The 14440-nt window shown below is 45.5% G+C and overlaps 1 protein-coding gene across 5 annotated transcripts in view; it reads left to right on the top strand.

Annotated features, from left to right (window-relative positions):
• The window catches only part of IGSF9B (immunoglobulin superfamily member 9B), a 94955-nt gene that overhangs the window by 64884 nt on the left and 15631 nt on the right, over positions 1 to 14440 (top strand). For 2 of the 5 annotated variants that reach the window (XM_083162899.1, XM_083162898.1), the window contains exon 19: positions 12326 to 12432. In XM_083162899.1, coding sequence (XP_083019025.1) covers positions 12326 to 12432 — 107 coding nt within the window. Of the gene's footprint in view, positions 1 to 1075; positions 2477 to 2522; positions 2566 to 12325; positions 12433 to 13076; positions 13201 to 14440 lie in introns of those variants that run through there. The other 3 variants (XR_014463990.1, XR_014463991.1, XM_083162900.1) reach the window with 3 other exon arrangements.

Genomic DNA, 14440 nt, shown 5'->3' with positions numbered 1-14440 from the left:
TGGCTCTGAAAAGCACAGATCAGCGCCGGAAGCCGGTACATGAATACAGATACAGAAATTGCACCTTATTCGCAAAGCAATGTGACGCACAAGGTTTATGTGATGTGACACATTGGCCCCAATTCAGACAAGTACACAGGGCTGCTATTCCGCAGCCCTGACGATTAACAAAAGACTGCGCATGCGAAGTCTGAATACTCGCAGCCCAGCGAGCAGGTCTGAATTGTGTCCATTGTGTGTGACTGGATCTGTACACGGAGCAGAACAGAATTTGCACTTTTTCACATTACTCAACAGAGTCATGTGTGTCCTAGTCATATTGCATTGCAACCTGAATCAGCTGTAGCACCAACCATGTGTGGTGAAGGGGGGAGAATTGGTAAGTCTCTCTCTCTCTCTCTCTCTCTCTCTCTCTCTCTCTCTCTCTCTCTCTCTCTCTCTCTCTCTCTCTCTCTCTCTCTCTCTCTCTCTCTCTCTCTCTCTCTCTCTCTCTCTCTCTCTCTCTCTCTCTCTCTCTCTCCACACATTGGTGGGTTCTGGCACTCTATATAAATCCCTTACTACGCCTGTTGCCCTCCACATTCAGGAACCAACTCGTCCCCACATAGAGCAAAGTCCGGCGGCACTCTGGCACCAACAAAAGGGAACACAGCCACAGGCAGACATTTGTGGCTGTGTTTCCTTTGTGTTGGTGCCTGAGTGCCGCCGGACTTTGCTATATATATATATATATATCAGGGAATGGAGCCGGCCCTCTAATGCTTAGTAGAAATATTTGCTGCAGGCTGTTTCCAGGCTGGCACATGTAAAGAGATCAATAGGCAGCACTTGGGCGACTTGGAATAAATGTAGACCACACACAGTACTTTAGTTGGATGAGTACAGATCTAAGAGCGAAGCCATTGGTGCCACAGAGACGCCTCCGTCCATAGGCTGTTTTTGCCCTTCTTATCTGTATCGCTAGGTAGCAGACTCTTCGTACACATTTTTAAGGGCAAAGTGCAATAATTAAAAAGTTTACCACAACGTTGACATACTTCCTAATGTATGGCTTTCATTTCTTGATGGGCTGCAGACAGGACTATGGCGGACATCCATAACTGTGTGACAGATATACCGGATCCACCAGCTGTAAACTGCACATTTTGTCAATTTTAATAAAGTTTTTTTTTTTTTTTATCTTGTGCAAAATGGTTCTCGCCACTCTTTATGCAGGGGCTCTGAATTTCTCACCCATCTCCTGAGATGAATTTATTTATAGAGAAGCCCTTGAATGGAAACATCCGTCAGCTGTATATGTGCACACGTCTTGTGTATGCCCGGAGTGCAACTGTGCGGTATTGTGTCTGCTGTGAAAACCTATGTAATATAGGAAAAACTATCAGTATGTCATGCCTTAGCCTTCAATATAGTTGCGCTTTGTTAGTACATAGCCTAGTTACTTCCCAGTTTGTGGGAATACCAGGCCTCTAATTAGCTAATGGTTCTAGAGAACAATCTGGTACCTGCAGAGTTTTGTGCCACAGTTCTTATAGGCCGACACAGATAACAGACCAATAAATAATGTTCTACTAATATACCTGGTGATGTTTATTTGTGTGAGATTGTGCAAAGCTGTTTGGCTCTTCAACACACAACGGAACCGGAGTTTGTCAAGGCCCAATGGTGGTCATCGCATGGAAATACTATGTACAGTACTATGACGACACAAACACACATTGCCTATTTATGTACACACAGATCTTACGAGGGTGTTCTATCCAGGTTTCCCAACCTCGTTCCTTTAAGGCACACTTAACAGTCCAGGTTTTTAGGATATCTACACTCAAGTGCAGATTGTTAAATCAAAATTACTGAGACACTATTTAACACAATTGCATGGCGATTCTTTGCACCTGGCCTGCCTCGAGTTGTGAGGTTGGAAAACACTGTTATATGATCACCAAGCTGAGAACCTTTTGGATAAGTGGAGATTACGTCATTAGAACAGGCCTGAGCATCTTGTGGCTCGCTGGGTGTAGTAAAACTACAAGTACCAGCATGCCCTGCCACAGTTTCACTATTCGGGAATGCTACTGTCTGTTGTCCCTACCTTCAGATTCTCAGTAAAGTGGCAATGTTTTTTAACAATGTGACCAGTACATATGTTTTTTGTTGTTTTGTTTTTTACTTTTTGTGTTTTTTTACTTTTTTGTGTTTATTTAATTTTATTTATTTTTTTGACCAAAAGGCCTCAAACTTGAAAATACCTTGTTATAATGTGAAACGCTCCCGCTGTGACAAGCAGAATATTATGTTTTAGACTCTGTTAGATAAAACATGGAGAACCAGAACGAACATTTTAAGGGCGACATTTATGCATACGATTACAGGCTCTGCTGCTAGGCTGTCTTAGATGGATAAGCGTGTCAGGTCTGGCATGTGAGTGGGCACTTCACCCCCAAGCACCCCCTTCACCCCCAAGCACACCTCACTCTCCACCGCGTTGCCCTTAGTAACTGTCTGTTTCTGATTGATCTCAGCTATCTGAGCAGTGTTGACGTCATGAACGCCTCCATCCAATAGGTAAGGGTGATCCATGTCTGAAGGGGGAAGAGGGGAGTGCGGGGTGGGCTCCTGGAGGGTGGGCTAACATAATAACGTCCTTTCCCTCTGTTTATTAATCCCAGCGCCTGCTTTAAAGGGGAACAGAGCATGCAGCTCAGATCACGTTGATGCATTTAAACGGCATTTAAACAAAACCAGAGGGCCTGATCAGGTCACCTTACACAGTGACATGGCCTCTCGGTGTCAGCACTCTTAAGTAGATCACAGTGTGGATAGAAATTCCGGATGACAGCCCCGGACACTCAGACCCTTTCCGGTACAGTATTTACCATAGGAATGATGATATAACCTTACCCCTGAAACCTAGGGTGCATTTGCATTATCTTAATGCATCACCCTGAGGAACGTTACTTTCAGAACTGTGTATCTGCATTGATGCATGATCATATCACATGGCCTGACTTAATGCCAGGCACAATGGCGGCTTTCGGCACTCGCATTGTACCCATACGAGGCCTTCTTATCCAGCTAGTCCACATTTTCTGTCACATTCTTAAAGTAGTAACACACACAAAATGGCAACCTTCCTCATAGAACATAAGTTTAGCCCACAAAAGGAATGGGTTCACTTGGTCTACAGTTAGTTGGTCAACGTGGATCTAGGTCGACATGGCTATAGGTCGACAGGACATTAGGTCCACATGGTGTAGCTTGACAGTCTAAAGGTCGACATGGGTTTTTTTACAGTTTTTTTGACCCGAATGTCACCATGGACACTGGTTAAAGTGCACCACGTCCACTTGCATGGCTCGCTACGCTCGGCAGACTGTTTTATTCTCCCACCACACCTTAAGGTGCCCACAGACGCATCAATTATCGAATGCGTTTTGTACTTTTTAAGCACAAATTGCATCTTATGTACAATTATTGGATGGTGTTTATGTTCCCGGGAGCCCGATATTGTATGTCTAAAAAAGTACGTGCTGCATGTACTATTTAGACTACATCTAAAAATTTAACATTACAAACATGGGTTCATCACATGCATCCAAGTGCACATCTCATAGCAAGCTGGAAGAAAAATTGTATAGAACCATTGTACAGTCAAAAACGCATAGCACAGTACAATTGTAGCGTCTGTGGGCACCTTTAGTGTATGGTAGGGCATGAAATACCACCTCATACCCTCCAACATGACCCTTTCCATTAGGTCCAAAATGCTCTGTTCCTAGACTTCCCTGCTAGTGGCAGTTACAGAGGTGGCTATCCAGCACTGTCCAATATTCAAAAAGGGGAGCCACACCTAATGCCACCTCAAACATCACTATCCTGCACTCACTGGCAGTTGATGTGACCCCCCCTCTTTGAATATTGGACTGTGCTGGAGTCCCACCTATGTAACTGCAACTGGCAGGGAAGTCCAGGAACAGAGCATTTTGTACCTAATGGAATGGGTCATGTTGGAGTATATCCCTAAATTTATACATATATCTAGCAGCGCAATACACACCACCCCCTCTCTTTTCATGTTGGAGGATATGCCACCTGTCGGCACATGTTAGCTAAAAAAACTAAAAAAAAAACATGTCGACCTATTGACTGTTGACCTAAACCATGGCGACCTAATGCTTGTGTCAACCTACTGACATGAGGACCTATCCCCATGGCGACCTAATGCTTGTCGACCATCATGCTGTAGACCAAATGACCTTATCCCCCACAAAATGGCTGCCACCACTGTGTGCATGTGATGGCTTTATCCTTGAATAAAGAGGCGGTATGACATGAGACCACCTTTTAAGTTGGTGTTTGGGCGCGGTGGGTACATTTCTATGGATGATGCCAGGTTCCCCTTTAAAGGAGACCATGCAACTCATATGCATGATAAAGCTTTGTCCTTATGCTGTGGCTGTAGCAACCTCTCCCTCCGTCTTCCTCCCTTCCTGTCATGGTGATGCCCTCATGCAATGATCCATCCCAGCATTACTCGCTGGTGCTTCCAGACTGACATCCCCTCTATCCCGGCCTGTAGTGCAGTTCCTCCTCTACATTTGTCTGTCAGTCTCTGAACGCTCACGCGTTTCTCTTTCATTAAGTGTCTTCTGTTTGTCCTTATCCCATTGAGTGTCTGCTTATTCGTTCAGAGTCCTTTGCTAACAAACTACTGGTTCTGGGTTATGTACAGCCATAATGGAGGATTATTACATGTGCGGGACAGTGTTTGCTGATAGGGGACACCTTACCATCTAAGGGTCATAGATCTTGTCCCAGCTCACTGTCCGTCTGTCTTTGTTTGGGGGTGGATCAAAGGTTCTAGGTAGACAGTCAATAGGCCGACATTGACATTATCAAAATGGCGCTATGGAAAAGGGCGTCACACAAATAAGTTTGACATAAATTGTTTTGTGTCGTCACTAGTCTAAAGGTCGACACATGAAAAATGTGGTCAAAATGTTGTCATTTTTTGTGTCTGTCTATGTCGACATGGGCACCATATAAGCTGCGCTCACCATGCTTTGGGCACTATTATATTCTCTCTCTATGCCCACTGGGATGGCAAAGTATGAACAAGTCAATTTACTGACTCAACCAATAGATGTCAACCTCTTGGTGGTCGACCTAGAACTGTCGACCTAATGACCGCATCCCGAATGAGTGTAATGTGTACCCTTGCATGACTCGCTGTGCTCGGCACACTTTTTACCTTTCCCAGTCAACGCAGATGTTAAAGTATGAAAAAGTCCCCCAAAAATGTAGAAAATAATCCATGTTGACCTTTGCTTGTGTTGACCTTTTTATACATGTTGATCTAGGGCATGTCGACATTTTGGTGCAGATCTATAAACTGTTGACCTATCATGCGGATCCCATCTTTGCGTCGACCCAATGGCCTCATCAGATGTAAAGGTGTGATGTTTTGGGGTACATTTTTAAGTGTGAGTTTTAGTAGTGAGAGGTGTCTCCCATAGCAACCAGTCAGATTCTGGGGGAAATTTGCTAAGATGGGAGTTCTATTTCCGATGGGATGTTGCTATGGGCAACCAATCAGATACTATCTATTATCTTCAAGAGGATGCTAAAAAAAAAAAAAAAAAGTAGATTCTGAGTGGTTGCCCATAGCAACATCCCGTGTGAAATAGAACTCCCATCTTATTAAACTTCCCCCAGAATCTGACTGGTTGCTATGGGCAACACCTCTCACTTCTAAAAACTTACATTTAAAAATGTACCACAAATTCCCCCCCTAGGTATTATATCAAACTGTGGCCCCCCCAGCTGTTGTGAAACTACACGTCCCAGCATGCCTTGCCACAGTTTTAGCATTCCCTAATAGCAAATCTGTGACAAGGCATGACGGGACTTGTAGTTTCACAATAGCTGGAGGGCCATAGTTTGGACATGCCTGTATTATATTCTTCTAGAAGGTGATTATATATATATATATATATATATATATATATATATATATATATATATATATATATATATATATATATATATATATATATATATATATATATATATACATATATATACAGATGCAAGTCGGCGGCACCCGGAGGCAATGAAGACAAGACACTGCAGTTAGTGATCAAACGTTTTCGATGTACATAACTTTATAGGAAATACCTTCACCACAGGAAAAGCAAAGCAGAAATATAACATGAGGTAAGTTTAAAGAAACCAGTGAAGGCCCCCTCATTGGGGGCTCAATGAGTCTGCCGGCCTTCACTGCTTTCTTTAAACTTACCTCATGTTATATTTCTGCTTTGCTTTTCCTGCTTATCGCTCTGTGTGTACGCCCGCATCATGCAACATATCTGTACAATTTATCTGTACAATTTATGCGTTTTATCTGTGCAATCTTTTTGCTTTTGGTCCATGTTATCCGTCCATGCCGTTCATGTATACATGCATATTTGTAATTTGTAAATGTGTACGCCTGTGTAGCCAGTCCGTCGCGTTCTATTACCTTTACAGGCTCCTACATTGATTCATGCATCGCCGTATGCAAATAGCCGATGTTGCATTTTCTTTCTCCTTTTTTATATATTATTTCTTTTAGCCACATTCTCCGCACTTGGTACATTGATACACTGTACATATTACCTTTTTTGTCACACTGTACATATATTACTGTTCACGATTTTTGTTGCATTATACCTTATGTCATTTTTTCACGGTACCTTACTGGTTTCCATGGTAACCAGGTGAGCGCGTCACTAGTGGGCGCTCTGACACCTGACCAGCCTCTCTTGGGTTTTTTCACGTGGTGAAGGTATTTCCTATAAAGTTATGTTCACTATGCTTGTACTGCATCCTGATGACGATGTGAAATCTCACACTTTCCATCCCAATCTCCGGTATGATCTCAGGCGATCCCCCACTTTCCTAGTAATGTCACCTTATGCCCAGTCCATTCTATTGGGAACCACTGCTATAGAGGGTTGCAGACAGACACTATAAAAGTGTATATATCTTAAAAGCCACTGGGCCAAATGCACTAAGCTTCAAAAGTGATAAAATGGAGGGTGCTAAACACCCAGCCAATCAGCTCCTACCTGCCATATCACAGGCTGTGTTTGTAAAATGTCAGGAAGCAGCTGATTGGTTGGTGGTTTATCACTCCATTTTATCACTTTTTAAGCTTAGTGCATCTGGCCCTATATCTGCTTCTCACCTCTGTCGTTCTCCGGCAGCCTCTAGGTGGCGCACACTTAGGGCGGGATGTATTCAAATACATCGCCGCCCTCCCGCCGCGATGCTACCATGCGGCTGGCATCGTGGTGCGGTGACGGAGGCCCCCCACGATACCTGTACTGTGGTGTGCGGGGGGTCTCCGTCACCTTCCTGCCGCCTCCTGCTCCCCTCACGCCGGGGACAGCTAAACAGGCTGTTCCCCGCGCCTCCCCCTCCTCACTGCAGCCGGAAGGACGTCCGGCTGCTTCACTAGGGGGAGGAGGGGTTTACCTTCCGGGGTCCAGGCGGACCTTTCAGGAAGGTAAGCCGGAGGGGGGGTCAGCGAGGCGGCGGGTTTGCGTCGGAGGCGGCGGGCGGCGAAAAGAAGCCCATAGGCTTCTATAGGGTATCGCCACCCAAAGGTGGCGATACCCTACAATGCGGTATCGGTGCGGCCTGGTTTTGATACATCTTTGATACAGTTTGATACATCTCGTGCTTGGTTTGTGGTCCCTAGGTCGATACTGGTGGAAGGTCGACACAAGCTTAAGGTGGACAAGATCAAGATTTTCACTTTAAAAAAAGAAAAAAGGTGGTTTTTCATACTTTACTATTCAAGTGGGCATAGAGTGGACGTGATACACTTATACTTATACACATGTCGACGTAGGCACAAAAAAAGGGAAAAATTCACGTCGACCATGCTGACTGAAAGTGTGTGTGGCCTTCTACATCTATACCTTAACCCACACACTCACACCCCTACACCTACACACCTCAGCATGACGGAACCCTGGTAACTAGTAGTTAATGTGGTTGTGGGCCCTGTTAATGGGCACACCTCAGTGTACCCCTTTTTCACCACAATGCCAGGCTAGACCCTGGTAGCTACCAGCATCGGGTTCCCGGGTAATGCATTGCCTTAAGAACCACTCTCAGACACACTAAGCTTCAAAAACGAGTAAAATGGAGAGTGATAAATGACCAGCCAATCAGCCCCTAACCACCATTTTAAACCCAGTATGTATCATGACAGTTAGGAGCTGATTGCATGGTCATTTATCACTCTCAATATTACCATTTTTTGAAGCTTGATACATCTGGCCCGTAGAGAGCAACTACACACCCCAGCATGCCTTGGCAGAGTTGCTGTTAAGGCATGCTAAAACTATGGTAGTGCATGCTGGGATGTGTAGTTCCACAGCAACTGGCGCGCCTCAGGTTGCCCATTCCTGTGAAGGAGGGTGTGGATTCTTATATAGATAATATCTCGATAGACAGTCAATAGGTCAAAAGGTCCACATGACAAAGTAGACACATGAAAAGGTCGACATGCATTTTTTCACGTCGGCATTGTCACATCGACATGTCTACCTTTTCAATGACCCTACCTTTTCAATGACATGTCTACCTTTTCAATGACCCTACCTTTTCAATGACATGTCTACCTTTTCAATTACCCTTTTTTGACCCTGTCAACCTATTGCATGTTGACCTTTTGGGGTAGACCTATTGACTGTCTATCCAAACAATGTAGCTCTATCAACTGGAACCAGTGACGCTAAAGCTGCATCACTGGTTCCATGTGCAGAGAGAGTTAAGGTGGGTACACACGGAACGATGTCAGAAGCGTTCCGACATCGTTAACGAGTGTATCAAATCGTTCATCGTGCGTACACACGGAACGATTGGATACACTTGACAAAAGATTTGTCTATGATCTTCCTGCATGCAGGAAAGATCATAGACCATCGTTAACGCTTCGCGGGTACGCGCATCGTTAACGATGCACGGAACGATTTGAACGATTGGTCGTTCCCATCGATCGGGAACGCCCACACAGCGGGCTTCAAATCTATCCGGTTGTACCCAGCTTTAGTGTAGGTTTGGGCAGGACCGACCAGAAGCTAATTATTTTGCTAAGCAAACATAGATTTTAACACAAAGATAGTTAGAATTCTGCACTTCCACTTGGATGCGACAGGGTCCCTTGTAGTACCACCTCTTACAAAAAAGACACAAACATAGATTTTAGCACCCCTCACTGTGGATATTGTAGGCAGAGCTACAATGTGTGTGGAGTATCACTTAGGTCAAAAATGTAGATAATGGCTACATTATAGTACCAATTCACATTACACCACACAGTAGTGCCACTTAGACACACTGCGCCAGGTAGAGCTCCTTAGACACACCATGATGTCAATCACACATTATGGGCGGGATGTACTAAAGGGAAAATGCGGTAAAACAGGGGTTTTACTGCATTTTCCTATGTACTATTACCCGTCTGCCTCGTTTTCGAAAGCCGCCGCCTCACCAACCCCCCCCCCCTTTCCCCCTCCCTTGGGCTTACCTTCTTGCAGGTCCTCCAGGACCCCGGAAGGTAAGTCCTTCCTCCCCCTATCAACGCAGCCAGACGTCCTTCCGGCTGCAGGGGGGAGGAGGAGGCGCCGGGGACAGCCTGCTTAGCTGTCCCCGGCGTGTAGGCATCAGGAGCCGGCAGGGAGGAGACAGACCCCCGCAGACCACAGTACAGGTATCGCGGGGGTCTCCATTACCGCACCGCGATGCCAGCCGCATATGTTAGTACATATGCGGCAGCATCGCGGCGGACACCCGGCGAAGGGCGTCGATGTATATTAACACATCCGGCCCTATGCCACACACATGATACCCATTACACATTATACCACACACTGTGATGCCCATTATCCATTATGCCACACACAGTGATGCCCCTTACACATTATGCCAAACAGTAAGGCACCATGGTAATCAGGGCGCTGACCTCAATGAAGAAGAAACTGTCAGCGCCCTGATTACTATGGAGCCTTACTCAACTGGATAGTCCGTGTAATGAACGGGGATGGCCCTTGGCTTGGATGCGCTATTTTGTTTCTGTGCGGGGTAATTACTGGTTGCTTTATTCTTTACACTGCAATGTAAATTTCAGTTTCAACACACCTCATCCAAATCTAAAGCTGTGTACACATGGGGGAGATTTCAGCACATATCGCTGGCAATATGGTCGCTGAGTGACCATATTGCCAGTGATTTCATGTGCTGTGGGAGATAAATCGCCAGGAGCGCACTCCCGCTGCCAGCCCTTCATGGTCGCTTGTTGCAGGAGCATGCTTCTCTGATTATGGCTAAAAATCTCTGGTCACTGGTGCACAATGCACTGTGCACCAGCGATTTCTAGCCAAAATGAGGTAGAGACCGAATGAGACAGAATAGCTTGCAATTTTCAGCCAAAATCGCTGGTCACTGATGAAAACAGTACACTGAGCAATATGGTCGCTGAGTGATATTGCCATTACACTGAGCAGTATATTCCTGAGCGATTTTAATCCAAAATCGCTCAGCGACCAAATCGCACCATGTGTACACAGCTTTACTCTCTCTCTGCATATGTTACATCAGCCCCACCTGCAGTGCACATGGTTTTGTCCATTTGCGAAAAAACGCAGCATTGCGATCAGGTCTGAATATCCCCTTAAATTCATTGTGATGGCAAAGAGGGACTGTGCAATTAATTGCAATTTATCTGATCACTCTTCATGGCTATCTGCAGTATATGCAAATTGTCATCATAAAATCTGACGCAGCAGACATATTTGTGTCATTCTGAAAACTTTTGGCCTTGGCTGTACACATGTGCAAGTACACATGGCTGTACACATGCGTGGTACCGTTACCGTATGCTAACCAAAGGATCAGCTGGATATGTTGTATTTTCTGTACCTAGTTACAGTATGGGGCTTAGTCGCAGTATAGAAATGTAGATACTTTGCTTCTGGATCAACCATGTTACAATGTTAGGCAAATACATTTGTCTGCATGCAGGGTAAATACTGGCTGCTTTTGCATGTAGCCCACAAATACTGGGCAGCTTTGTTTTTAGAACAGGCCCCTCCTACCTCTCACTCTCTCTGCTCATTGGGCCTAATCCCAAGATGTAAGATAATGCATTGGCAGCTGTTATCCCATTGGTAGGATCCCATTGGTAGGAGTAACCCTGTGGCAGAATGGCCATAGGAAGTGAGACCCTGGTGCTATTTTCTGCCTATGGGATTATAGTTGTAGGCAACACGCCGGCTATATTCTTTCCACTCCCCATTATGGTCCCTGACTGCCATAAATCCTCACTGCAAGCGTCATCGCGCAGTGGGGCAGATGTATTAAGCCTTAACAAGAGATAAATGCAAGGGTGATAAGGAGGGGGGGGGGGGCGAAGGGCGGCGATGTATTTTAATACATCCCGCCCATAAAGTGTTCAGAAGGAACACATTTTTGAAGCAAATTCTCCCAGTATTAATGATGGCTATCAGTGTGTTTCTCATCGGAGGGAAACACAAAATGAACAATCAATGGTATAAAACTATGCAAAGTTATACCATTGAGGGTTTCTGCAGTAGGCACATGAGCACTGCAGGTTCCCGTATCCCAATCATTTCTCTGATTAAAGACTGAGACCACACTGATGGAGGCGGGGCAAGGTGCGAGTAGCTGTTCTGCCTGCCGATTAAAGAGAGTGGGTGGAGCTGCAGTGCTGACTGACAGGTAAGACTGTCAAGTCAGGGCACACATCAAGAAAGAGATTTGGTGGACTCAAGCAGGCATCACAGCCCAGGGATACTATTGGCTGACAGTGTCAAAGTAAAATGAACACCATCATCAGGTGGACCAATGCCCACTATAGATGGTGTGAAACTGCAGCCGATGGTTGGGGTGAAAAAAACATTGGTTGATGACTATCAATGACAATTTAAAGCCTTTATGTATGACATTTAAAGGGCCTGTTGCGGGCACTGAGTGAGGTGGCATTTTGCCAGATGAACCATTATGCATGAGACCGGCTCAGCTCGCCATCCCCTGACAGTGGTGCTCTCGGTTATGCCTTCCCTTTGTGTACAGGTTACCAGTCATGCTAACCCGCTGTTGTTTTATATATTCTTGAGGCGCTCTCTAGCTGTTTACACACTACAACTTCCAGCATGCATCCAAGAGGCCCCTGTCGGACAGCCCAGAGGGAGCCGAGAGCTTGTAACCCATTTCCTACCTAGCCCTCATCTCAATTTCCTCTCCTCTGCAGGCTTGGGCTAGCTGCTGTACCTGAGAGGTCGGAAGTTGTGAGGGACGACCGCGATCATAAGCCAAAAAAATCCAACAAGGGCCGATCCAAATCCAGAAAGCACTACGGTAAGAAACCTACCCCCAACACCCCCAGCCCCCCTAATTCTAAACCACTAAAATGCATTCAGTCACTCATATACCCCATGTAATGATGTGATGGTTGCACTTCTATGAATGAAGCAGGCCCTACGGGGAGATTTATCGAATCTTTGATTAATAGTCTTTTAGAAGCTCCGATTTTATGGGCTAATTTAGCAATGGGTTTTAGCATACGCAGCCAGTTTGAAAACTCCTTGCGTCGATAAATGGTGATCCAGCCAATCAGCTCACAGCTGCCATGGGTTTGGAAAACTGACAGTTGGAAGCTGATGCATAAGCAAGGCATTTTAAAACTCTTTTTGTGTGATACCGCTTGTTGATAAATAAGCCCCTTACTCTCCATCACTTGAGACATCTTCCCCTAGTCATCCCAAAGTAGGCATTGTGATAGAGAAATGTAATCGCCAGCCCACCTTGCTCCGTAGTTCCCGTGCCCATGTTTCAGACCAGAGTCTAGATTTTTAGACCTAGTTTGTTAAAAGAAAGTCCCATAATGGCACCTCTGTAGTCCTGTCTCCCGTTCCAGAAGGTTTCTTGGGTTTACAGCGTATACCTAATAGGTGTAGACATATCGCAACCAGTGCTATGATTGTATTGCTATTTATTTGTAGGTTTGGGTGACGTCCAAAAATTCTACATAAATTGGTAAACCAACAGTGCCACCTGAGGATATAAGATGGTACTGCACACCTTTAAAGAAAATAATTTACATTTTGAATAATGTATCTGCAGCAGGTATAGTGCCCCTCGCTTTATTCAGCATAATACACCTTGCAATGTCTTCCATTTTACTCTGCTAGACTAGGGGCGGTGATATTCACGGTTAAGGTGTCAAGTAGATGTTGGGGGTGGGGGTTTTGTTGTCTAAATGTGTAATTGCCTAGCTGTGTATAATGTGTGTAATACTGTATTTTACTACACGGGATTATAGGCCCGATTCAGAACTGATCACTGCTGGGCGAATTTACACAGCGGACGATTATCGATATACTGCGCATGCATTTTGTCTGCGGTACGCATGTGCGACGCCCGCTAGTGAAGGAATCCTGCTTCTTTTTTCCTTTGCTAGCCGGTCCCAAGGTCGGCACCTGAGGGTGGTGCAGGCGCGCCAGAAAAACTGCTGGGTCAACATGCATTTGGTTGACCACTGAAGGTCGACACCTGAAATAGGTTGACATGGGTAAGGTTCACATGGTCTGAAGGTCTACACAAGCATTGGGTTGATAATGGGATGGTTGACGTGAGTTTTTATATCTTTTTTTAAGCTGACAAGTGCTGACAGACCAGGGCCGTCTTAACAGCAGTGTGGGCCCCTGGGAAAAGCAATGCACTGGGGCCCTTACCTATTCTCTCCTCCGAGGGCTGGGGGGTGCTATCAGCAGCAGCTTTGATGTCCCACGGGTGGCAGGGGTGCTCTATCTTCCACTCAACATGTAGGATCTGGAGCAGTAACTTCTGCTAATTTTTCTAAATTCTGGTATCCCTGGAAAAAGGGGATCTTCAGCTATCAGCATAGGGCCCTTATACACCTGGGGCCCCTGGGCAAGTGCCCATTAAGCCCATACGAACATACGGCCCTGCGACAGGCAGTATTTTATGCCATACCATCCACTATGGCGCGGTGGGAGAATAAAATAGTGTGCCGAGCATATCGAGGCAATGTGCCCCGAAGCATGGCGAGCGTAGCTTGCCATGCGAGGAAACACAGTACACTTAGACGGTGTCCATGTTGACTGTGTCAACATTTGTGTCAAAAAGACATGTTGAAAAACATGTCGACCTTTTGACTGTCAACCTTCCCATGGTTGATCTAATGCTTGTGTTGACCTTCAGACCTATGTCGACCTATTTCAGGTGTCGACATGGGTAAAAGTTGGTCGACCTAGGAAAGCACAAAGTGCCCAAACATTTTAGGTGAGGGTGTGTGACATCAGCTCCAGGCTGGATATGCCTGTTTTCATCGCAGCCGCCGAGG

Source organism: Crinia signifera, chromosome 19, assembly GCF_055691185.1.
Source record: "Crinia signifera chromosome 19, ASM5569118v1, whole genome shotgun sequence".
Classification (NCBI taxonomy): Eukaryota; Metazoa; Chordata; class Amphibia; order Anura; family Myobatrachidae; genus Crinia; species Crinia signifera.
The sequence above is the reverse complement of the archived record's forward strand: the minus strand, read 5'-3'. Positions and strand labels throughout refer to the sequence as shown.